At 39.3% G+C, this 26,127-nt stretch overlaps 2 protein-coding genes across 13 annotated transcripts in view; one reads left to right on the top strand and one right to left on the bottom strand.

The window, feature by feature from the left end:
* GUF1 (GTP binding elongation factor GUF1) overlaps positions 1-18,927 on the top strand; it is a 57,703-nt gene extending 38,776 nt beyond the window's left edge. For all 3 annotated transcript variants that reach the window (XM_073342134.1, XM_073342135.1, XM_073342136.1), the window contains 4 exons: positions 3,149-3,250; positions 5,696-5,815; positions 7,025-7,061; positions 7,964-18,927. In XM_073342134.1, coding sequence (XP_073198235.1) covers positions 3,149-3,250; positions 5,696-5,815; positions 7,025-7,061; positions 7,964-8,101 — 397 coding nt within the window. In that variant the 3' untranslated portion in view covers positions 8,102-18,927. The remainder of the gene's footprint in view (positions 1-3,148; positions 3,251-5,695; positions 5,816-7,024; positions 7,062-7,963) is intronic.
* GNPDA2 (glucosamine-6-phosphate deaminase 2) lies at positions 3,022-25,687 on the bottom strand. Of its 10 annotated transcripts, none has more exons than XR_012158679.1 (9): positions 22,067-25,057; positions 19,971-20,134; positions 19,477-19,578; positions 18,531-18,713; positions 17,992-18,176; positions 16,078-16,252; positions 11,327-11,431; positions 3,602-3,917; positions 3,022-3,370 (listed from the first exon to the last, which is right to left on the bottom strand). XR_012158679.1 is itself a non-coding variant. In XM_073342137.1 (8 exons), coding segments are annotated over exons 2-8 (873 nt in total). In that variant the 5' UTR covers positions 22,069-22,141; positions 25,506-25,660; the 3' UTR covers positions 10,401-11,369. The 10 variants fall into 10 exon arrangements, 7 of the variants coding, with proteins under 7 accessions (XP_073198238.1, XP_073198241.1, XP_073198239.1 ...); XR_012158680.1 differs by having other exon boundaries at positions 11,348-11,431; XR_012158681.1 differs by lacking the exon at positions 11,327-11,431 and having other exon boundaries at positions 22,067-25,058.
* Positions 25,688-26,127: the final 440 nt, after the last annotated feature.

Here is a 26,127-nt window from a genome sequence, read left to right as displayed (position 1 = left end):
AGAGTTGGAAAATGAAGGGGCACAGCAGGTGGTCACTGAAGGTGAGAGGGCAAGGAAGAAGAGAAGAGCACCTAGTCCTACAGGAAGAGGGGAAGAGTCAATGGAGATAACACCAAATATGAGCCCCAGGAGGATACGGGATGGGTTGCAGAGGATTGCAAGGGACAATAGGAATCGAGAGGACTTGCAGCCAGAGGGAACAGGGGATAGACCAGAGAATCGCACCATCACCAGGAAAAGGCAGGTCTACATGATTGGGGACTCCTTAGTGAGAAGAATAGACAGGCCTGTAACCAGAGCTGATCCAGAGAAAAGAAGGGTGTGCTGTCTGCCAGGTGTGAAGATACAGGACGTGGACCTGAGGCTGAAGAGGATCCTAATGGGAGTGGGAAAGAATCCACTGATTGTCCTTCATGTGGGAACAAATGATACGGCTAGATTCTCGCTGGAACGTATCAAGGGAGACTATCCCAGACTGGGGAAGATGCTCAAGGAAATTGAGGCTCAGGTGATCTTCAGTGGGATTCTGCCTGTTCCTAGAGAAGGGCAACAAAGGTTTGATGAGATTATGATGATCAATAGATGGCTCACGCAGTGGTGCTATAAGGAGGGCTTCGGGATGTATGGCCACTGGGAAGCATTCATGGACAGAGGACTGTTCTCTCGGGATGGACTTCACCTGAGTAGGGAGGGAAATAGACTTCTAGGATGGAGGCTGGCACAACTGATTAAGAGAGCTTTAAACTAGGAATTTGGGGGAGATGGTTGGGAGATGTCCAGATAATCTCCACGCCAGATTTTAGTATTGAGAGGGAAGAAAACGAAGTAAGAAAGGATACAGCCGTGGGTAGGAGAATGGACATTAGGAGGAAGGGTAGTGTAGATACTAGTCTAATAGGTGATACTGGCAGTAGAATGTCTGTGCCTAATTGGGTAAAGAATGTGAGAGAAGCCAAACAGCAAAAATTAAGATGTTTGTACACTAATGCAAGGAGCCTAGGTAACAAAATGGAGGAACTAGAGTTACTGGTGCAGGAAGTGAAGCCAGATATTATAGGGATAACAGATACATGGTGGAATAGTAATCATAACTGGACTACAGGTATGGAAGGGTATGTGCTGTTTAGGAAAGACAGAAATAAAGGCAAAGGTGGTGGAATAGCATTGTATATCAATAATGAGGTAGACTGTAAAGAAATAAGTGATGATGGAATGGATAAGACAGTCTGTCTGGGCAAACACATTGGGGAAGAAAGCTACTAGAGCCTCCCCGGGATAGTGCTTGGGGTGTGCTGTAGACCACCGGGATCCGATTTGGATAAGGATAGAGACCTCTTTAATGTTTTCAGTGAAGTAAATACGAATGGGTATTGCGTGATTTCAGTAACGCGTTTGATACAGTTCCACATGGAGAATGATTAGCTAAATTGGAAAAGATGGAGATCAATATGAAAATTGAAAGGTGGATACGGAACTTGTTAAAGGGGAGACTACAGTGGGTCCTACTGAAAGGTGAACTGTCAGGCTGGAAGGAGGTTACTAGTGGAGTTCCTCAGGAATCAGTTTTGGGACCAATCTTATTTAATCTTTTTATTACTGACCTTGGAACAAAAAGTGGGACTGTGCTAATAAAGTTTGTGGATGACACGAAGCTGGGAGGTATTGCCAATACAGAGAAGGACCAGGATATCATACAGGAAGATCTGGATGAGCTTGTAAACTGGAGTAATAGTAATAGGATGAAATTTAATAGTGAGAAGTGCAAGGTCATGCATTTAGGGATTAATAACAAAAAATTTTGTTATAAGCTGGCGACTCATCAGTTGGAAGTAAGAGAGGAGGAGAAGGACTTGGAGTATTGGTTGATCATATGATGACTATGAGCCGCCAATGTGATATGGCTGTGAAAAAAGCCAGTGCGGTCTTGGGGTGCATCAGGCAAGGTATTTCCAGTACAGATAAGGAGGTGTTAGTACCGTTATACAAGGCACTGGTGAGACGTCATCTGGAATATTGTGTGCAGTTCTGGTCTCCCATGTTTAAGAAAGATGAATTCAAACTGGAACAGGTACAGAGAAGGGCTACTAGGATGATCCGAGGAATGAAAAACCTGTCTTATGAAAGGAGACTCAAAGAGCTTGGCTTGTTTAGCCTAACCAAAAGAAGGCTAAGGGGAGATACGATTGCCCTCTATAAATATATCAGAGGGATAAATACCAGGGAGGGAGAGGAATTATTTAAGCCCAGTACCAATGTGGACACAAGAACAAATGGATATAAACTGGTCATCGGGAAGTTTCCACTTGAAATTAGACGAAGGTTTCTAACCATCAGAGGAGTGAAGTTCTGGAATAGCCTTCCAAGGGGAGCAGTGGAGGCAAAAGGCATATCTGGCTTCAAGACTAAGCTTGATAAGTTTATGGTGGGGATGGGATAGCCTAATTTTGGCAATTAATTAATTAGCGGTAAATATGCCCAATGGCCTGTGATGGGACACTAGATACGGTGGGATCTGAGTTACTTCAGAGAATTCTTTCCTGGGTGTCTGTCTGGTGAGTCTTGCTCACATGCTCAGGGTTTAGCTGATCGCCATATTTGGGGTCAGGAAGGAATTTTCCTCCAGGGCAGATTGGCAGAGGCCCTGGGGGTTTTTCACCTCCTCTGCAGCGTTGGGCACAGGTCACTTGCTGGAGGATTCTCTGCACCTTGAAGTCTTTAAACCACGAGTTGAGGACTTCAGAAGCTCAGACATAGGTCAGGGGTTTGTTACAGGAGTGGGTGGGTGAGATTTTGTGGCCTGCATTGTGCAGGAGCTCAGACTAGATGATCATAATGGTCCCTTCTGACCTTAATGTCTATGAGTCTATATGAGACTAACCCCTGTTCAGTAGCTAGAAGAAAGGGTGCTGCCTTCCTGCCTGCGTTTTAGAACAAGCTTTTGCGCACAGTGTACTTATCATTCAGTTTTGGAGAGAGAACGGATTTATTAAAATATGGTTAAAAATTGCAGTACTCCTCCTGTAATGAAAATCCAAGTGTTTTATTAAAATGTGTATACAAAACAAATGCTAAAGGTCTAAAAGATTCCTGGAGTAGAGACTATAGTATCAATTACAAGGTTGCAGTTGACTTTTTTTTTTTCCTTTAGTTTTGATTATGAAGATGCAGGATACCAGGCAGCAGACCTTGTCAAAATGGATATTCTTTTAAATGGAAACTCTGTTGAAGAATTGGGAACTGTTGTACACAAGTAAGTAGATGAACTGGAGAATCCCAATCAGTGAATGAAAATGCTGCTGCTTTATATTTTCAGCATATATTAGTGAAAAAGCAGTGAGGATTTCATCCTGCAACCACCTTCAGGAATGATCTGCAAAGGAAGAGAGATGTTAAGAATCACATATTTGTGATTTTTAGAAAGAGATGCAAATACTTAACTAGAAAAACAGGAAGTGGAAGTTGTAAAAAGGAGGACAGGTAATTGCCTATAAGCAAAAGGTTCACATTAAGGAAAAAAAGTGTTAATCATTTGAAGAGAGCTTAAAAAAGGGGACACAGATCTTGTGGAGAGGATTGTTGAAAATAAGAGAAGCAAACTTACCAAAGGTACATAATTGAAAGTTGTCCGTTGTTTCATGCTCCAGATTACATCAATGCCATGTAAATTTAATATTATCTCAGTTTAATTTTGTAACGAGATATTAGATGCAACATTTTGAAGCTGCAGAGGAACGTATACATTGTAAAGTCAGGTGTCCTGTTGCAACTTCCTGCAGTACATGATGTTCTGGTTGTGTTCCTCTCGTTACAACTTTCCACTTGTTCTTCCAACTGCTGTCTTTACTAGTGTCCTTAATTCTCCTCTTCTTTTAGTTTTTCTCTTCCTTCCAAGATGTCTGAACCTTAATCTGCAGTTGCTGAAATTCATATTTACACTTTAGTTATTTTCTGTTATGACAAACTACAATCTTTCCTAAATTCTTTGATTTCTTAACTTCAGAGGGTCAGAATAACAAAGCAAAACTGTCTTGCTCCAGGAAGATTGTTTCATTCATCCTTGCAATCAACTCTCTCTGATTTAATCTTCTGGCTTTCAGAATTTTCCATGGGTTCCCTAGTCTCTCACATTAAGCCTATGCCTACTCATTTTCCCACTTGTTCATATTGTTCCTAAAAAATTGGTATTTTATCTCTCATCTGCATCTCTTTGTAGTTGATTATTGCTTTTAAACAGGTACTTCTCTATTTGGGAACTCACTCCTGAACTGCTTCCTTTCATCAGAACTAACCTTAAAATCATTGTTCCCGTTATCCTAAAATTGACACTTAAATCCCACTCAGTATCATTTCCTCTTATCGCTGCATCTTTCAATCTCTCTCCTCACGCTGTAACTAGATTGCATATGTTATAATGGAAAGTGTTATGTAACCTAAATACGGGGATTGCTACCAGCATCACCTATCATAAATATACACACCCATACGCATCTTAAATATATATATTTATAGCGTTAAACTGCAGCTATTTATTTTACTGCATCTATCTATTGTACAGATAAAGGGAAGCTCAAATGTTGCTCTATCAAACTCTGTAAAGCATATATTTTCAGCTACTGCTTGCTATAAAATGTTTTGATACAGGACAATATAAAATTATTATTTTTTTTTTCCAGACCACAACAAAACTGTCAACATATAGCTTTGTCTTCTAGCCCTTTTGGAGCTTTTCAGTGTAAATTTGCTATCTCTGTCATTTCATGCTTTCAAAATCTGAAATATGTGCTAGTGCTGAATGCCTTTAGATAATGTCTACTAATAAGTTAAGAGAAACATTTAAAAATGTTTCTGAACGTAACTGTTTTGTGAGTAAATGTTTGAGAGGACTGTACTGACCTATTAAACCTCTAAAAGATTAAACATCCACCTCCCCTTGTAAAAATCTAAGAAATAACTGCTGAAATTATAATCTTATTTTGTGTGTGTCTGGATTATGCCTCAATCTATAGAGGCAGCCCTTTTATTTCAGTTTATTAAGTTCCTAGCCAAAGTCTGAGCTATACATTTTTTAAAAACAAAAGATGTACAAGCATGCCAATTGAAGTTCTCCACCTCACCCCCAAAAATGTGTTCCCCTTCAACACATTATCACCCACACTTCTTATCTTCCACAAATAAAATCCTCCCATCTCAAACCCCTGAGACAAGTTGAATTTCTTCCAAACATACCCCCAGGCTAGCCAAACACATTCTCTTTGCTATCACAGCATTATTAACTTTAATATAGAGTCCAGGGATTTGAGGAAGTCAAAAAAGGACCAGAATTCTCAAATTATATACCTTTATATCAAAATGCTCTGAACTATACTAAACTTATTTGGGTTAAGTATTCAATATGATACATGTTTTATAACAGTCTACACATTTAATTACTGAAGATTATTTGAAAAGCGCTTTGTTAATGTAATCAAATTATCATTTATCTTATATGAACTGATAGGCTGCAGGTGCAATGGTCTTTCTCCTCACCTTGGATAGAGTATTCTGCTAGGATCAGAATATCTTTGATTTTAATAGGGAAATAGACCCTTTTCAGGAACAATACTTACTGTCTAGAAAACTGTTTATGATGATTCTCAAGTGTTTTCTCTCAGACTGCATTATTCTCTCAGAAAACAGTAGTGAATTTCCCTTTCAGAGACAAAGCTTATGCTGTTGGCAAAGCCATGTGTGAACGTTTAAAAGATGCTATTCCTAGACAGTTGTTTGAAATAGCCATCCAGGCTGCTCTTGGCAGCAAAGTCATTGCAAGAGAAACGTAAGTTACACCTTTTTTCCCTGGCTTTAGCTATCTTTTTAAGATATGATGATGAGGAAATGTTTTATTTGTTTTTAAATATTTTTAAAATTTGTCCCTTCAGCCATAAACAAACAGATTTTGTTGTAAAATCTAGTCTGTTTAGGGGTAAACAGCAGAAGGTGCTGGCCCTCACCTGCAGCCAGTGGGAAAATTACTTGTGGTGGCCTACATTTTTTTTCTCTCATATATATAGTACTAGTCTCCCAAAATAAAACAAATATTCGATCTTCAGATTTGAATCTAATATTCTTTTGATGGCAGTAAAGTTGAATTATCATATTGTAATTTTATTCAGTATAAAACCAGGTAATGTTTCTTAATGGATCAAGCACAGTAAATCACAAGGGAGTGTGACGGGTAGAATAGTTTCTCTCCAACAAAATCAGGTCACAGTGCTGAGTACGTGGTGAACACTAGGACCCCGGGGACTGAGCAAAGGTAGTTGTTTCCACATACTCACTCCAAGGGAAGTCTAATGCAGGCTCTGCAAGCTAGCTGTTCCCCTGCCAGCACCTACAGTACTCCCACTCCAAACTAACCATGGTTTCTTGGCATGACCCCAGTGCAGTCAGCTTTTGTAGCTGCAAAGGATTGTGGGATTTGGGTAGTGGTAAATAAATAACCCTGGGTGGCTTTTGGGTCCTAAGTGGAAATAGATTCTAAAATGTATGAATAGTAAGAATCATAGCACCTATTTAATAAGCTAATCATACAGATGGTAGGGCATTGTCATCAGTTCATTTGCAATAACACTGTGCCACTGGCTCCATTAGGTTCTATTTTTTGCTTAGTGACAGTATTGTAAAGTTTTGAGTGCTAGTCAATTTGAAATAAGTCACAGGTAAGATCATTAACTAGAAAAGGGATTGTACTGTGCTAGTTATTTTTATATATACCCTTTAATGGATGCTTCCAGAATTCAAAAATATCAGACAGTTTGAGGCTTAGCCTCCTAGCTGACTTGGACTGGAGGATTTTAAAAGAAACACTAGTGATCTGTATGACAATACCCAAGCATCCTAGACAAACTACCTAAAAACATTTTGCCACCCATAGATTTGGGTTAGTACTGGCTACTTCTTGGAATGTATTAGGGCTTGTGTGTTGGAAATGTACTGACATGTTGATGATGTATACAGATAGTATATGGTATCTTCTCTCCTACAGAGTGAAAGCTTACAGAAAGAACGTTGTGGCAAAATGCGTAGGTATTTTTCAATTCGGGGAGGGGGGTATTTCTGATATTTGAATATAGACACTTTCAGTGGTCCAGCTAGGGGGATATGGTCCATCTCTTTACTCTCCCATGTCCCTCTCCGTACCACACTGTTTCATTTTTGTACTTTGCTGTTTTCTGGCTCACTTGTCCCTCTCACTTTCAAGCTCCAGTGACAAGGTCCTCTTATTTATACAATTATGTTGTTTAGATTTTCATTCTAAAATACAATTTTCCCTTTATTCTAAAATACAGTTTTCTGATACTGATTCTGTTGTCTGCTTGCACTATATTTACGCTGTGGTTTAGAGAAACTGACAGCTTTTTCAAAGCTGCACATCTACTGTATACCTAAGAGTCTCAAATTCACTATCCCTCAGTCTTTCCCGAATGACTTGGGTGAGTTATTGTGAAACAGTTTCCCTGTAGAGACTCGTTGTGACTAGACTTGACTTTGGGTTTTTCATGGCTTAACCAAGATAATACAGATTCAAGGATGTAGTGCATAACTGTTCACAGAACTAGAGAGAATTACAGAAAAAATTGATTATGCTTGTCAGAGGTCTAAGGACATAAGTTACAGAAGAACCCTTTACTTTCCTTAGTGATGGTAGATACCTCATGTGATAAATGAGATGATGGAAGCTCCTGCCTGTGTAAATGCTTAAATTACAGGTTGTTCACTGGCTCCTCTTCTCCCTCTTAAATATTGATAATTTAGGATGAGTGGTGGGAGTTAGATTTGACCTGAGGTTACATCTAATATAATTAGTCTTTTCAAAAACTGATGGCTAAATAGCTACTGATACTGTATTGCACAGCTCTTACTGTTTTTTATACTGTACTATCTATACCATATACCAAGTTAACACATCTTTCCTTTTTAATAGTATGGTGGAGATATTACACGGAAAATGAAGCTTTTGAAGAGGCAAGCAGAAGGAAAGAAAAAGATGAGGAAAATTGGCAATGTGGAAGTGCCAAAAGATGCCTTTATAAGTGTTCTAAAGAGACAATCTGAAAAATAATTGGAGACCAAAACTCTGCAACTCTGATGCTTCTATCTAGCTTTTGCTGGGCAAATGACAGGATGAGGTTAATGTATAACTTATTGCTGGGGGTATGTTTGTGTTATCATATTTAATTTTGTACATATGGCTACAGCTATATGGGGAACAAATTTTAATTGGAAGAATGTACTTGAAGTCTACATTTCAGATTTTATTACCATACATTATTTTGTAATGTGTACAGTGAAATTCAGCTAGAATGACTGTCGGTGATTATGGAATCCAGGCCCAGGAGGAGCTTGCTTTAAAGCACTGCAGGTGTGGCCAACCCCCAACTTCCTTTTCTAACTCTGCACACAAGAAGTAATAGATGGTGCACTTTAGATCTCAAATTCCTGGAAGTACATTATTTGAAGGTCAGGGCAATATAATTGATTTTTATGTAAGTACAAGGAAAAGGGCACACCAGCTCCACAGTAGTGAAACAAGCTAGACTGTTACTCCACCAGCAAGTGTAAAACAGTCATTTAGGAACTGACAATTAGGAGAGATCATATACCTCAACACAGAGAGTTGGCTCAATATTAGGAGACCTCAAGGCTTCTGAAAACAGCAACTGTAGAAGACTAGGTACTGGGCATTACTGATCCCATGTAATTCCCTTTCCTATCACCTATTTCATGGATACAGGTAAGTGGCAGCACAGAGGGCATACCCCTTATCTAGGTCAGAGTGAAGACATACACCTAATTTATGGCAAGAATGTGAAAGACAAGTATGAGGTGCTTAATTTTCTGATGTTTGTTTCAAAAATGGGGGGGGGGCAGAGAGGAGTTGCATAATTAGTCTTTAGTTTGCTTCTTAGGAAGTAAGGGTAGATGTTTCTAGCTCTGTCTGTAGAGGGAGCTCACCCACATTCAGCAAATGGTATAACATGCCTCACCTTAGTAACATAAGGTTAGGAACAACCTCTAAAACACAGTTTAGAAAACTGTCATGCTTACAGGAATGAAATCCTTAATTCCAGCCTGTTGAAGGGGACATCCTGCTCTGTGGAAGTGTTATAGGACATGACTTGAGCAAAGAGGTTTTACTACAGGTGAGAAGCCAGCTATTCTGTATTAGGCTCCAACTAAACTTGATGCACTCCAGACAAATTGAGGGACAAGTGTCCTTTGAATAGAAAACTTGTTTCATGCAGTGTTTTAAAGTGAACAGATTAGGAGAAGGTTACACATGACCTCCTGTTTTAATCTAAACAATACCAAAAGAGGGGTAGTGTCAAACTTTAATTACAGCTATAAAACAATCATGTTACTATTACTGTGAGAAAGTATTCTCAGCCAGAGGATTGAAATTAATCCTTTTCACAACTTGTCTTCACAAGCTGCTATTTTAGAAAAACTGCATAAACCAGCAGCTGTTTGGCCAGTTTTAATAATCAGTGGTTCTCAAACTTTTGTATTAGTGACCCTCCTTCACCCAGGAAGCCTCTGAGTATGACCCTCTTCCCCCCTCCTTGTAAATTAAAAACTTTATATTTAACACTGTTATAAATGATGGTGGTGAACCAGGATTTGGGGGTGGAGGCTGACAGCTTGTGACCCCTCACATAACCTTGCAAGCCCCCTAAGGGGTTGTGACCCCCACTTTTGAGAACCCTGGTAGTAGATGAATGCTGCAATAGCAAAAAAACAGAATCTGAAGCATGTAAAATCCTCAGCGTGCTCACACACAGTTCAGTGTAGGGTGGACCACACTTAAATCTTTCTGGAGGTGTTAAAGTAGGATTCTTCAGCCACTCCAGCAAAGTGAGAATTTGAAGTATGAAGTACTTGAGCAGGAAAGATTATTTTTGCATTTAGTTTCTATATAGCAATAGTTAACAAGAGGCTGGTATACTTGATTTGTGTTTGATGCTTTAATAGCAAATTTTACTTAAGTATGTGTTTTAAAGGAGAGAGGCAGAAAAACAGCCGTTTACCGGCCAGTGCCTGTTAGCCATAAATGTGGATTTATAGTTAAAGGAACATTTTTTTTCCCCACTGTAGAAAATTACTATTTTGAAAGCCAAGACTATTTAAATATTACAATAGATGAAGAGGAACATACCATCAGATCCAGCCCATCTCTTTCAGTGGATATTTTAAAAGGGAATTTACTGCTGGCATAAAGGAGCTGGTCTGGCACAATATGTTAGCTTTGCCCATATCTAGAGAAAGGTACACTATCCTTTCACTAATCCTTTGTTTTTGAAACCTGAAATGTTTATTCTCAGACTACAGCTCACATCAAAAACAAAACAAACATGGTAAGGTTTTTGTGAATTTAAGCTTTACTTAGAGTAACAGTAGAAAAGAGTGGCACTCTTAGTAACAGTTCAACATTTATAGCAAACTAACGTACTGCAAAGTGGTTCTGTTTACATTCAGACTTGTTTCAATACTAGCCATCTGGATTTTTAGGCATTCTTACTGCAATTAACCTCCCTTTACAATTATTGGATCACAACATCATGTAACTAGGCCATTCATCTCCAAAAAGGAACATACTGACTGTATTCATTATCTATAGAGTTCATAATTACCAAAATATAAAATTCCTAAATAAACTTGAAACATGTAACAAAAGTGCTATGGCAGAAGTATAATATGCACATAATTGAATAAGTTATTGTAACTGTTTGAAAGGGTCCTCTATTTTTAGGCAGTTTTCATACTTTTATATGCCTGAGTATTGTACAGTAGGACTTAAATGCCCAGAAGCTATTGGTATAAGATTAATTTAAGGCTACCAAAGTGCAAAAGTTCAATGCGTATTAGATATAAACAGAGCACTTCATAAGCAAAGTTGTGCATCTGTTACAAGTCCATAACATTTGACATGCCCAAAAGCATTTTGCCTATAGTGAGAGACGAAAAAATGAGAAGTGTATCTTGTACTGGTGGAGCCGTGGACTTCTGCTTAAGCTAAAGTATAATTTTCTCCCACACAGTCAAACAGTACACTGCTGTTTATTTCTCATAGTATGTAACTGCCATTTACATTTGCTCTATTCTTGTTTACTTACTGTAGCAGCTAATGAAGTCACATATACAAAATATTAAAACAAATGCACAATACAACAATGTATAGAGATGGAATGTAAATAGAGATACTGGATTTTTTAAAAAATACAGTACTTAAGATTTCCCATTTTAGCCAGTTTTCAGCATATTGCATAGCAGTAAGTTTGTCTGCTACCTAAAAATGGTGTTTACCCACATGGAGTTCCTCAATTCCTTCTTCAGTTTTCTTCTTTCATACTGTACAGTGGGTCCACAAGTTTATTGTGAACATGCATTAAACCTTGGGGGGAAAAAGCAACAGTGCCTGTTTTACATTAGTTATCAGCACACATTTCCTATCTACATTGTTTGTTTGCTGTTTTTAACTGCACATAGGTATATACATTAACATATGCACTGAACTAGAGAAAAGCAGAATGGGCACTCAAAAAAAAATTTAAGATCAACTCTATACTGGCACCTAGCTATTCATTCACTTAGGCTGAAGGAGCAACATGTTGTTCCTGTATTATTTGTGGACATTATACCACGATTACATATGAACGAACTGAATAGGGACATGAATGGGAAATGTACCAATTCTGTAATCATCAGATATGCATGCAGGACCATTATTTAAGACTTGTTTCAATTTAATTTCAAGTACACACTGATAAAGACCAACAAAAATAGCTGTGGGTTTATGTCCAAGTTAGAGAGTGCACAATATTGTTGCATGATTCTCTTAATCTATAGTTTTTCACCACCAGAATTTATACGATACTTTGATATGCTCATAACAGCCTGAAGATGTTTATGACTACACCTTATGGTATCAAACTCTCAGAACAAAGACCAATTATCTGAAAGGTCAAGAATATACAAATAGAACATATTTACATACATATGAAGTGGTCAATTAACTTGCTACAGAAACAGTAATATGTATTTCCTTTAATGTTCAAGTATGCAACCTTTTATCATGGATTACTTTGAAAAGGAATCATATCGAAGAACCTGCTTATGCACAGTCTGCTCATTTAATGTCATTCAAGGTCATCAATTCATTTAATGTCAAAGTGCAATTCTTACTAATTTTCACTCATGTTAACACTTTGGCACCGATACAATTAGGAAATCGAGCTAAAGATCCAGTTCCATTTTGTGGCTGATCAAGAGAATTGTTTACTAAACTTCAGTCAGTTCTTTCTGTGTAAACCTAATGAAGGCAATATGATTATACACATTCTCCTAAACACATTATCTGAGGACAGTGGACTTGCTCAGGTTTAACGAAGCATATATTACTTATTCTGAAGAATCTTTATTACTAGTGCTGATGTGAGAAGTGGAAAAAGCCAAGCCCAGAGCCAAGGCTATAGTTGTAGGGCTAGCAGTTAAAAAAAAAGTAAGTAGGAATATGTTAACTGAATGCGTTTGATACAAAAGATGGTTGATACACAGAGAAACCCACAGTGACACTTAAGCAACTCTTAGAACATGAGAGCTGTCACATTGAGTCAGACTAATGGTTTATCTAGCCCTATATCCTGTCTTCCCACAGTGACCAATGCCAGGTGCTTCAGAGGGAATGAACAGAACAGGCAATCACTGAGTGTTCCATCCTGTCATCCACTCCCAGCTTCTGGCATAGGCTAGGGGCACTCACCACATAGTGTTCCATCCTGGCTAATAGTCATTTATGGACCATGAACTTATCTAGTTCTTTCTTTGAATGCAGCTATAAGTTTTAGCCTTCACGGTATCTCCGGCAACAAGTTCTCTGTGTGTTGTTCTTCAGAGTGGAGCCATACTTTAAATTTGCATCTACAGTTTTTGCATTTGATTGCCTGGTTCTCTTTTTGAAAAAAGGGGAGAGGGAGCATATGCCCCAATTTGTGTTTCCCAAAGGAACAAATAGTATTTTTAGATAAGTACTGCACTGCTGCTTTTATGAAGCATATTTAATTTTCCCATTAGTAGATGTGCATTTCAGGGAGAGCACGTTTAGAGGCACGAGTCTGATATTTACAAGCTCTACATATTAGAGGAGAGCAGAGTGAAGATCCATTCTCCACAAGGGCAGCAGAGTTTAGCATCAGGATCACCCTCCCAAGAGGTACCAGCTGGGGACCCACTTCCTGGTTCCAGATTTCACGATTCCTAGATTTTACAAGCCCCAGTCCATTCTGGGGCAAAAAGCCCAAGGTACTTGAAACAGCTGATCCAAATGATTATGCATTTAAAACATTACCTGGAGGAGGAGAAGAGGCTTAAATTACTGGATGGCTTGGATAAGGGCCCAGTGAACTGAGAGCAATTGGACTGTCCACTTTCCTGTTAACCTCTGTTGGAAACTATACACTTCCTGAGTTGTGCAGGCAACCAGAGTCCTTCTTTCCTAAAGTGTGTATCCTACAGATTCAGAAGTTTTCTGTGTGTACACATTTTAAAAGTGCTCTTAAAAGTTTAAGAACTTAAAGCATTCACTCCGCTCCTATGAGGATTATTTATATGCCAGTGTTCAGAGTTCAACTGATTTTGCTGTAACCAGATTAAGAGTCTGGTTATTTGTTTTGGGCATTCATTAAGTTTTTGCATTCTACAACAAAAGCAGATGAAAAGTTCACCTTCCCCCCACCCATGTACTTTCTAAAAAACATTGTTAGACATCAAGTATGGAAGACTGCAACCCAAAAACTTGAGGTTTTTGGAAAGTTATGAATGAGTGAAAAGAGGACGAGGGGCTACAATTAGAACTAGCTGCTCCAGTTACTATTGACTTATCTCTATAAACCATAATGCAGATGTTACTGTGCTATAGTTTGAGGTATAGTACCACATATCTGAAATTTTACAAAAATGACTCAAAGTTTTGGAGATGGTGAGAGGGTGGTAGGTAAGTGAAACAAATAGGATAGGCATTTTTGAAACCTATCTATTGAGGCCCCGAAAAGAGTTAATCAGAAGACCAGGATTAAGAAACTCCTAATTACTAATCCTGGCTGACATTGCCTTTCCTCTGTGGCCTAAAGTGAGAAAACCGTCTGTCTCTCCATGTATAAGTTGAGGTTGTAAGTTTAAAATGATTAACAATATTTCTAAAAATTACATACACAAAGAAGCAGTACATTATAGTGTAACTGATCAGAGTAATTAAGAAAAAGTATGAACACCTATTCATACACACGATATATGTATCTATATATATATATATATATATGTGAGAGCGGTATTCCCATTAATGTCGTAAGTCTACTTATATGTTACTAAGTTTGTAAGTGACAAGATTATTAATCAAGAGCTATGTGAACTAGTGCATTGAGTCAAAGGAAGCAGTTTTAGTATTCAGTATATCCAGGCAATCTTGACTAGAATTCTAGATTACAAAGACTAATGATAAAAACTACATTCAATAGAAGTTCGACACTGATAAACACTAAATTTACTTTTTCAACGAATAGCCAAAATATACACATAACAGAGTAATGAGATACTCATAATTTAAGTCAAGAAGTGAGCTACCAATGATATTGTGGTAAAAAGAAAGCCCAGTGGCTTGTGGAAATCCCAAAATGTGGCCTTTCTTAAGTTGACAGTGTCCATTGAATTGTGCGTTTAGAAGAAAAAAATACTTTCAATTAAAGTTAAAAAGCCAGCAGCCCAGATCTCATGGACACCTCAAAATAGTAAGTGTTCATGCCCTGGAGAGAAAGAGGTTCAAAAAATAAACAAACTTCAATTTCTATCTACCGTAACATTAAGACTGGGAAAATGATTACACGAATTTCTTATCCTCAACATCCATAGCCTAATTAGTAAGAGAACAATAAAACAAACCTGATTGCTGTGAAACAACTTTGTTATAAGCAGCAATTTATGTAAGTATAATTAAGAAAAGGCACTCATTGAAATTGCATTAAGGATCAAACAAACAAGGTAGTGCAATTAGTGCTCAGAAAACCGCTTTATGCTAAATATACTTGATCTAATTATTGACATATAAAGCCAACATAGGAATCTCACTAGATTACATAGTGCAGATTTAGTTATAGAAAACACATAGTAGACAAAATGTCTTCACAAATGATTTCGAAGGCTTGAATAAAACATTTGGGCCTTAGCAACTTCAAAATTCTGGTTTACTGAACAAATGCACAACAAATAAGTCAAAAACGGAAATATACAGCAAACCATAACAGAAGCAGCAGCTTGAAATGATTTGGGATTAATCTCCATTATTTATCAAATTTTTCTATAACCTGAATTTCACTTTGCAGTGTTTCTGAAATCAACAAATTACACCAAAAAGCTATGTCCTGTAAAGTCAGGTCTCCAAGATGCTGCTGTTGATGCACATGGCTAATATATTAAATTGCAAGTAGCAAAGGATATAGATTACATCAAAGAAAGTTTACACGAGGGACATATTAAAGAAGGATTCTGTACTTTGCTTTTTGCATGAAAGGAATGCAGCTAAGCTGCTTAGCCACTGTATTACAGACGCTCTTTGTTAGTCTCTAAGGTGCCACAAGTCCTCCTTTTCTTTTTGCGGATACGGACTAACACGGCTGCTACTCTGATCCCCGACTTACGCAACTGTTCCGTTCTGGAAAGCCTTGCGTAACTCGAATTTTGCGTAAGTCAGAAATGTATACCTGAACGTTAAGCAAAAAAACCCACAAAAACAAAACCAAAAAAAACCCACCCTTCCTATTTCTAGCTTAAGGAACTTTTTCCGTAAGTGCGAATTTGTGTAAGTTGGGTCTTGTGTAACCCGGGAAGCGTCTGTATATTATATTCAAATACAGAGTTCAGCATTTCATATTTGAATATGGCAACTATTTTCAATTGTACATGTTGTACTTGGAGACTAGAATTTAACCCCCAGTCATTTTTAACTTATTAGTCACACAAGAACCTATTCTGTTTCAATTCAGTGCTCACCTTTGAAGTATTTCACAGTTTTAACTCTTAGTTCTAAAGTAGCATCTTCATCACATACGAAGATCGTGCGGGGGTGCTGCTGGAAAGCAGAAACTGTCCACATATGACTGACCCCTTCTTCAATTGCTTTGTACAAAGCAAAAGCTTTATGGGCACCTGTTATGAGAATCATAACCTGGAAGATGAACACAAAAAACAACACACACACACACACACACAAAAGAGAGTGAGTTTTCCATTTACCTTAAATTCCCGAATCAGTTTTTAATGACTAGTTAGATAATGGAAACCTACAATATTTAAACATCTTAAGATGAACAGTTCTTTAACTTATACTCTACTGAAAACCTACCACTTTTCAGAGAAAAATATACCTGCATATTTTAACGTGCCCATCATCATATCTAATATCCAAGCACTAACATGTTCCCACTTGACTCCACATTATGAGATGTCAGCCAAAAAAAGGTGATACCTAACGGTCAAGAACTGCCAGAAGTGCCTCACTCAAGATGACACATCTACACGTACAGATATCATTCAACGCAATTACCCAGAGTATTCATTATTATTACTACTACTACTGTAGTGCTTAGTGAAAGTCAGAAAGTATGCCAGAAAACCCCTTTGGTTTAGACTTTCATGCAACAGCCCCTAACTATACAGTTACTAAAGGTGACCAGTAAAAGCTAAGATATCAAGTTCTAGTAACTCTACCAGTAATGTACTTATTGTCTCAGTAAGCCAGGCCAAGAAGACATTCAGAACATTACCTGACACTTATTTCACAGTTCCATAGATGGCTGTACAAGTCTTCCTTATAATAAAAATCTTACAGTATTTTTATATAAAATAAAACCAGATGTGGCTTTTAAAAAAAATACAGAAACTATACACAGGATTAGCTTAGCCATCACTGAAATAGCCACCTCTGGGAAGAAACAGTAACAGCTGCACAGGAAACCTAAGCAGGAGTTTCAGAGTGGTTAATTCTATAATTCCCTATTAAAATTACAGGGTGAATTTAGGTTGACAATATGAATGAGAATAGGGCCAAGACACTTCGATTTTTTTTTTGTAAATGAAGAATTCTACAGGTTCTATAGTCATTATAAGTGATCAGGATCTCTCTTTTAAATCTCATCTGAAAGGGGTCTCCAAAAGCACAGTGGTCTGTACAGGTAAATTTGACTAGTTATACTGGTATAACTTCAATCTGTATAACTGTCATGTTGACCCACTTATTCTGCTGTAAGTGTGGTACTCTTTAGTAGAGACCAAGCCTCTATTAAAGCAACATAAGCTAAACTGAAAAAAATCCCAGAATACCATAATATGTCACGGGGTGATGCCAGTACAATTATATTGGTTTAAATTCACCCTGAGATAACACAGAAAACACTTTCCCCATGTATGCAAATCAATGCTGGGGAACTGGTTCAGAAATGGTTTGGAAGAGCAGAGTATTATTGGTGTTAACATTTAAAAAGTCTGAAAAACCAGGCACTGTTAAAAAGGATCCTATACTTCCTATGGGCCTTCTCAATGGAGCACCTAAATGCTTAGACTGATATGTTGCCATGTTTACGTTATAAGGAATGAACATGTCACCATTAAGAAATGTATCCATTCATAGCATTCTAAAGAAGCCACAAAAACTTGTAATAATTGCTTACTACCAGATGCCCAGTTTAAGTAAACCTCTAATTAATAAATAAAAACTTATTGAAATCTAGTTGCAGATTCAGTAATATACTGTTAACTGGTGATTTATTCATTTCAAGATCCTTCGCATTAGCTCTAATATGATTTCCAATGACAAAAAGTAACATTGCATGTAATTTTACTGATGCAGCTTTGTCATAGCATTCTGAATACAGACACATGCAAATTAAACTAACAATGAGTTCTTACTTCTCTAGCATCCATCACTGTACCAACACCAACAGTTAGTGCCATAGTTGGCACTTTAGATAAGTCTCCATCAAAGTATTTAGCATTTGCCAAAATGGTGTCCATTGCTAAAGTCTTTAACCTTGTTCTTGAAGCCAAACTTGATCCTGGTTCATTGAAAGCAATGTGGCCATCTGGACCAATGCCTTAACAAGACCAAAAAAAAAAAAAAAAAGTCAGTGATTCAGGGTTCCTGATAAGGCTACAAATATTGTAAGAAAAGATTCATGGTAGAGTTTCCTTACTTATTAATAAAAAAATAAGGCAAGAGTCAAAGCTAGTATGCTATTAAATTAGTTATTAAAATTTGGACACTAACACTTCTATAATTTCTGGTTCAAACTGATTCTCCATGTTAGTAGTAGAAGCCTCCCTTTCTTAAACTGTCTGCGTCAAAATGAAATACATTTGTAGATACGTTTTGGAAGTGATGACATAAAGGGATTCAATACATGTATTAAAACTATGACTAGCGATCACTGCTAAGTGTTTTCTCATACCTCCAACGAACAGATCAATTCCCCCAGCTTCTTCAATTTTTTTTTCAAATGCATCACACTCTGCCTGTAGGTCTGGAGCATTCCCATCAAGGATGTGAGCATTATTAGGATCTATGTCAATATGCTTAAAGAATTTATTCCACATATAAGAGTGGTAACTCTCTGGATGATTTCTTGGAAGCCCTGGAAACATTTAAAACGAAATGTAAATGGATTTTACTCAAATTAAACTTCCAGATTTACATTAAAACATATGCTGGGCAAGAAATATGCAGTGAATTTCTTAAATTCTGTCTCACCAGATCAAATAAACTGAAGCATTTTATAGACTGGCTATGATTCTCCATTTCCAGGCACCTTATGTATGTACAGGTTTCAGAGTAACAGCCGTGTTAGTCTGTATTCGCAAAAAGAAAAGGAGTACTTGTGGCACCTTAGAGACTAACCAATTTATTAGAGCATAAGCTTTCGTGAGCTACAGCTCACTGAGGAAGTGAGCTGTAGCTCACGAAAGCTTATGCTCTAATAAATTGGTTAGTCTCTAAGGTGCCACAAGTACTCCTTTTCTTCTTATGTATGTATACACTCACTTTGCACAGACATGCATGACTATACAAAATATAAGACACAGGAAATTTTGGCCCAATAATCTGTTCCTAAGTACCTTTAATAAGGAAGTTTCAAACACTTCACAAACATTGAATTAGCCTCAACGTCCACTTCAGTTGGGTAAGTATTATTCTGATTTTGAAGATGAAGACATTGAGCAGCAGGGAGGTTAAAGAAACTTGTGTAGAATTACACAAAACTTGCAGCAGAGGCATGAATCTCACAACTCTCAGTCCTATGCTTTATTCAAAACACAAGAATCTGATTTATAGTTTTAATGCAGAAAAAAATTATTTGAATAGGTAGTATTTCTTAACATGAGAGATATAAAACTTACCTACATATTCATCCATATTGAAAGTCTTTACATATTTAAAAGAAAGATCTCCATTCTTGTGATATTCTATCAGTTTTTTGTAGCATCCCAAAGGTGTGCTCCCTGCATAAAATAAGATTATTCTAACGTTTTGTATGCCAGTAAGACATTTTTAGATGAATTTGCAAAGCTATAAAGGATAAACTCTTTATAAGTCAATTCCGCTACCACGTTAGTTTGTAAACGCAGTGTCAATTCCATATTTAAAGTTGTGATAAACCTTATCCTTCTCCCCAGGGGGAAAAACTCAGTGAGTTTTTTCCACTTTTCTGAACTATGACCCACTGAAATATTTACAAGAACATAACATTTAAAGTTTGAATTAGGCATGTTTGAACTTTTATATAATTATGTACCTATCTAATTTCTAAGACACCTATTGCTCTGGTTAACCAGGCACCAAACATTTCTGTAGTTACTGAATTACATGAGTTTACAACAAAAAAAAGTATTACCTGTTGGTAAACCAAGAGTAAAATACCTTCCCTGGCTTGGTTTGAATTGGATAATACGATTACAAATGTACTTTGCTGCCCATTCACTTGCCAAATCATAGTCATCAAGAATTACCAGTCTCATTCTGATGGTGAACCGCTTACAGGAAAAAATGAGGTTAAACCTGTGAAAAACGTTGAAAACAATTCTTTTTAAAGTCTCATAACATGAAAAATAGAACAAAAATTTAGGTAGGTTTAGTTTACCCTTAGATGTTATTTTAAAAGACTGCGCAGATCTAAAAATCAAGCTTCAAATTTCTAGAATATAATTCAGGGTGGACAAAAAGCATGTTTTTTATGCAATCAGTCAATAACTTTAGAGGGGATTTCAAGTCATCTGTCTTCCCTCAGGTTCCAGTTGGACAACAAATTGCAACATTTGCGTCACTGAAAAGGCTACAGAAGATCAGGAAACAAAACTTGATCAGTAAACATAACCTATTGGTCCATTAATTAAAAAAACCTACTCCACAGGGCAAAACTGTGAAAGAGTAAGAGAATGAGGGGATAGACCTTTTGAAACACTCTAGATCCCAAAGTTTTAAAGACTTACACTTTGATCTTGCAAACACTTACACACAGTTTTATGAATGAATACTTCCACTGAACTCAAATGAGTTCAAGGGGACAACTCACACAAATAAATGCTTGCAGGATTAGAGACTTAATCTGTCCCTCACTGGAAAATGGGGGCCTGGTCAGTTGCTTGTTTTATGATTATCTGAGAAAGCAAAAAAAATCAAGAGTTGCATAGCGTTGTCAGTACAAGGTGAGCTACCTTACCTTTGTTAAGTAATCTTTACAAAGGATTTTTTTTTTTTTTTTAGAACTTCTTGTTATTCCATAACTGGTTGAATTTGAGTGCCTGAAGTTAACTAAGAAGTGACATGCGCTACCTCTCTGTTTCTAGTTCCCCATCAATGACAGGAAGTGGAAACAAAAGACTGGCAGGTTTAATCATAATTATATCATTAAGGTCCAATAGCACATGACCTGCTAAAGTAGAGGTGGGATAACTACGGCCCGTGGGACTGGGAGCTCCCAGCTGTGGAGGCCAGCCCCCCTCCCCGACAGCCTCAGCTCGCCATGCCGCCAGTCCTCTGAGCAGCGGGGCTGCGAGCTCCTGCTGCGCAGCTTGGCGGCATGGCTGGGCGGTGTGACTGCCAGCCCTGGTTCTCTGAGCAGCATGGTAAGGGGGTGGGGAGGTTGGATAAGGGGCAGGGAATCCTGGGGGGCAGTAAGGGGACGGGGGGCAGTCGGATAGCCGTGGGAGTCCCGGGGGGGCCTGTCAGGGGATGGGGGTGTGGAGTGGGGTCGGGGCAGTCAGGGGACAGGGGGTGGTTGGATAGGCATGGGAGTCCCGGGGGACCTGTCAGGGGGTGGGGGTTTGGATAGAGGTCAGGGCAGTCAGAGGACAGGGAGCGGGGGTGGGGGGTTGGATAGGGGTGAGGTCTCAATGGAGGGTGGTTAAGGGCGGGGGGGTCCTGGGAGGGGGCAGTCGGGAACAAGGAGCAGGCGGGGTTGGATGGGTCGGGGGTTCTGAGGAGGGCAGTCAGGGGGCGGGAAGTGAGAGGAGGAGGATAGGGGGAAGGGGCCAGGCTGTTTGGGGAGGCACAGCCTTCCCTACCCAGCCCTTCATACAGTTTCGGAACCCCAATGTGGCCCTCAGGCCAAAAAGTTTGCCCACCTGTGTTAAAGCTTAGAAGAAGACAACATGATTTAATTGCACCTATAACACTCCTGAGTAAGCAACAGTTCCTTATATCAGTTAAGGACAAATGCCCTCCAGGCATAGTGGCTGAGTGGCTATGGTGCTGAAAGTTGTGGGTTCGAGTCTTGCTCACTCTCACACTGAAAGGCCACCTCCAGTTCACTCTACTGTAAAATGGGTACCTGACCCCAGGTTAGGGCAGTCAAAGATGGTCAGACATGATGCTAGCCATATCACTTGTACAGTTGGCTACGACACTGATGTGCCTTAACTGTGTCAGGCCACTGCGCCATGTGCTCGGGGGAATTCTGATTACCACCAAAGGAAATTATACACTACTTGCATTCACTTAACAGTCAGGCTGTGAGATGTCAGAGGTAGTACAGAATGTACCGAAGACCTTGTATATTAATTTCTCCTACGGAAGAAAAAAAAAGAAAACCTTTGGAAAAGCTTCTACAGATGCATTACCTAGAAGTTCTATAGAGCTTTAGCAAACCATTCTGGTACCCAAATTCAAGACAGATTAATTCAAACTGACACAGGTACAGAGAAGGGCTACTAAGGAAAATCAGGGGATTGGAGGACCTATCTTCTGAAGACAGCCAAAAGAGTTTGGGCTTTTCAGCAAAAAACAAAGGCTGAGAGGGGATATGATTACAGTCTATAAATACAACAGGGAGGGAGAAGAGATATTTAACAGAAATGTTGGCACAAGAACAAATACATATAAACTGCGAGGTTCTGGAAAAGCACCTTAATGAGGGGGGCACAAACAACTTAGCTAGTTGTAAAATGGAGCTTGATTCATTTATGAAGGGGATTATATAACAGGGTTGCCTATGAGAGCAAGGGACTGGACTCAAAGACCCAAGAGGCCCCTTCCAATCACATATCCCTAAACCAGGAACTACCACTATTGATCTCTATAGACTATATCACACTAGAAAAGGGGAACAGAAAATGAAATAGTTCAAGTAACATAGGTAGGTAGCGATGCTATTTCTTTTTAAGTTTTATACTATCAATGAATAGCACAGATAGATTAGTAGGAAGAAATGTTTATGAAGAAACATTTATGCTCACACCATCAATTCCCTCCAGCAATTCATTCGTACTCACAAAAACATACATAGCTTGTGACAGTGAGGTACCAAAACTTCTTATTAAATTCACTTAGTCCATTTGTCAGTCCTGTTTGCACCAAACCCAGAGATGGCTGAAGAAACACATATGCAGAAAGTTAACCCCTCCTTCAATATAAAACTCAAGAAGGTTTAAGAACTTTGTGGAGCAGGAACCATGGTTGGCAAACCAGAGTAATATGCAGACACACCTGGCAATATGGAATCTTTCAGGGTGGATTGATTTAAATCAGCACTTTAAATAAAGCGGAAAGCCTCCATTTAAAAGCAAAAAAAATCCTTTTCCGTTTGTATATCAGTTACTTTCTAATGAAAGGTGCATTCGCACTGGTTGATATAAGCATCAAAATATGTTGATTTAAAACTAAATAAAACCTTTATACTAATTTCATAAATCTTTTTGTTACCTCAGAGGATATACTATAACTATATACATTTAAGCAATTATATAGCTTAATATTTGCAGATTCTGTACATTTTTAGTGTTAGAAAGTGGTGAATGATGTATTGTTTTTTTTTTACTAGATAATTAACTTTATGCTCATGACGTGTGTCAAGCTGCATTAGGATGGTAATTAGAATTAATTAAACCCACATCATATAAAATTTATTTTTATTAAACAAAACTACCTTATATTTTGGATACATAAACTTCTCTTATCAAAACATGTTTCACATTTACAACTAAATAATTTATTAAAGGAACAGAGGGATTAACTATAGACAGGACTGGCTTTAGGGAAAATGGGACTTGTGCAAACTTGTATTTTGGTGCCTCTGACACCAGCATTCACTTAACAGTCAGGCTGTGAGATGTAGAGATAGTACAGAATGTACCCATCACCCCTGCTGCTTCCCCGGGTTCTTTCCCCGCCCCATCATCCTCAGGCCCCGCTGCCTCCCCAAGCTCCATTCTAGTCTCGCACCACAGGCCCACCCCACTCCTTGCCTGTTGACCATGACACCTGGGCAGTCACCCGCCCACAAGGCCAGTCTTGGCTGTAGACTGTATATTAAACAGATTTCATGTCAGCCTAGGAAATTTTTCAAATATGTTTAAATGTCAGTGATTTTCAACCTTTTTTCATTTATAAACCCCTAAAAAACTTTGAATGGAGATGCTGAACTCTTTGGAAATCTTAGACACAGTCTGCAAACCCCAAGGGGTTTGAAAACCACTGGCCTAATTGAAAGTTAAGTTCCTAGACACCTAAGTCTCTTGAAAATGAAACAGTATCCTAAGTTGCTTAGGCTGTCCATCAAACTTTTAAAACTAGTAGATCTCATCCCCTCCCTCCTTGTTTTTATTCATAGACTGGAAGAGAAAGACATGACTCCCTGCTTTTTCAAACTCCCAATTGATTTTTCAACTTAAAATACTTTATTTGGACTAATTAATTCATTCTGTACCTGCAGAAGAGGTTACTGCTGTCAAAAGCTGATTTAGCACTTCCACAAATTCTGCTTTTGCACTGTAGTATTTTGTTTGTGTAGAGAGAGAGATGTAGTTGAGAAATTAGTGAATTTCTGTTTGTATCGCTGTGTATGTATGCAAGGAGACAGAGGAGGGCCATTTACTTGAATGCCCAGAACCATCCAAAAGCAAGGGCTAGCAGTTACCGGGAAAATAAGTGTTCTTCTATGAGCAGGAAAGTTTTGATGATGGGTGGAATTATAAATATTCATAATTTGAGAATTCAGTCAGAGCTCAGGTAGTGAGAAGCTATAAATAGGAGTATGAAACCACTAAGGCGAGCTCAATGAATGGTCATCATGAGATACATGATGGTCTCTAGAGTCACAGACCAGGTTCCAATGCCTGTGATGCCTTTGCCAGTCTCTTGAACCCAGTAGCACAGTTCCTGAGTCCCCTACAGGATCAAGCCCTTAATGCAACACATGACCTACTGTGCCATATTTATGAAGCTTGACCTCAAAAGAAATGGTTCCCCCCTCACTCTTCCTTTATACAGGCAGGAAGCCTTTAACAATAAGTGTTTGATAGAAACTCATGGATTCAGCATCGTTTTTTTTTTTTTATTTAAGTGTTTTAAGAGGTCATAAGAAGTTTAGGCCTTAACATATTTTACATTAAATTCAGATTTTGTTTTAATCAGATTTTTAACAAGAAAAACATATTGTTATTTAAACAATAAAAAAATGATTTAAATGTTAAAAGTCTATTCCCCCTTCCCCCCCAAAATATCAGTTTTTACCCACCCTGGAATCTTTAGTCTTAAAGAAAAGAACATTGCCTCATTCAGCAACCTAAGCTGGGTACCTAGGCCTGTACCCCAATGACACCACAACCCCACACCCCAACTACAGTCCGGCCCAATAGCCCCCATTACCCAGCTACACCCACACTTCCCTCGGTCCCAGACCAAAACCTCCGTACCCCCGTGACCCACCACAGCCCCCCTCCGACCAAAATTACCGCCCTGACCCACCACAACCGCCCCCCCATGCCCCTGGTACACCTCCCAATACCCCTTGCGTTACCCGCCCCAGCACCGCTCGATTTCAGACTGACCCCTCCTCCTTCTCGTCTCCCCCCACAGCCCCAGCCACCTCCTGACCCCATCACCCCTCCCAGCGCCGGCCGGCCCACGGCCCAGCCACGGGGGCAGCACTCACGGGGAGCAGGAACCCCGCCACCAGGGTGACCAGACAGGGCCCCCGGCCGGCGAGCAGAGCCAGGACCGCGCTGCTCCCGGGGACAGAACTAACCGAGCTGAGAACGAAACCGACCCGACCTCAGTTCAAGCTGAAGCGGGAGTGACCCGGAAACAGATGTGAAGGACAGGAAGTGACGAAAGAGCGAGCGCGAGAGGAGCAACGCGCATGCGCTGGAGTGACTATATCTGCGGTGGCCCGCGCTCAGGCAAGCCCTCGGGCTGAGTAGAGCGCGGGCGCGTGGTGGTTGTAGGGCGTGTGCGGGTGGGCGGGGCAGATGTCGGCTGGGTTCTTGTAGGCGCAGCGCAGGGGCTGTGGGGACGGAGGCTGGGCGGTAGCGGCGACCCAGTACCGAATGCTCCCTGCCGCGGGGCGCGGCTCACGGAGGGGAGGAGGCCGGGTCCTTGTATGTGAGATCGGGACGGACAACGGCCGTGTTCTGGGGCAAGGCCTAGGCCGTAGGAAAAATCCTCCCAAATAAGCCCCTGCCAGAGGCGCGCGCGGCTTGGGGAAGGGGACATGGCTGGGGCGTTGCAGGCATAAGCTAGGGGTGCAGGGAAACAGACACAGGTTTAGCTATTGG

Source organism: Lepidochelys kempii, chromosome 4, assembly GCF_965140265.1.
Source record: "Lepidochelys kempii isolate rLepKem1 chromosome 4, rLepKem1.hap2, whole genome shotgun sequence".
Taxonomy (NCBI): Eukaryota; Metazoa; Chordata; order Testudines; family Cheloniidae; genus Lepidochelys; species Lepidochelys kempii.
This window is presented reverse-complemented; position numbering and strand designations above follow the sequence as displayed.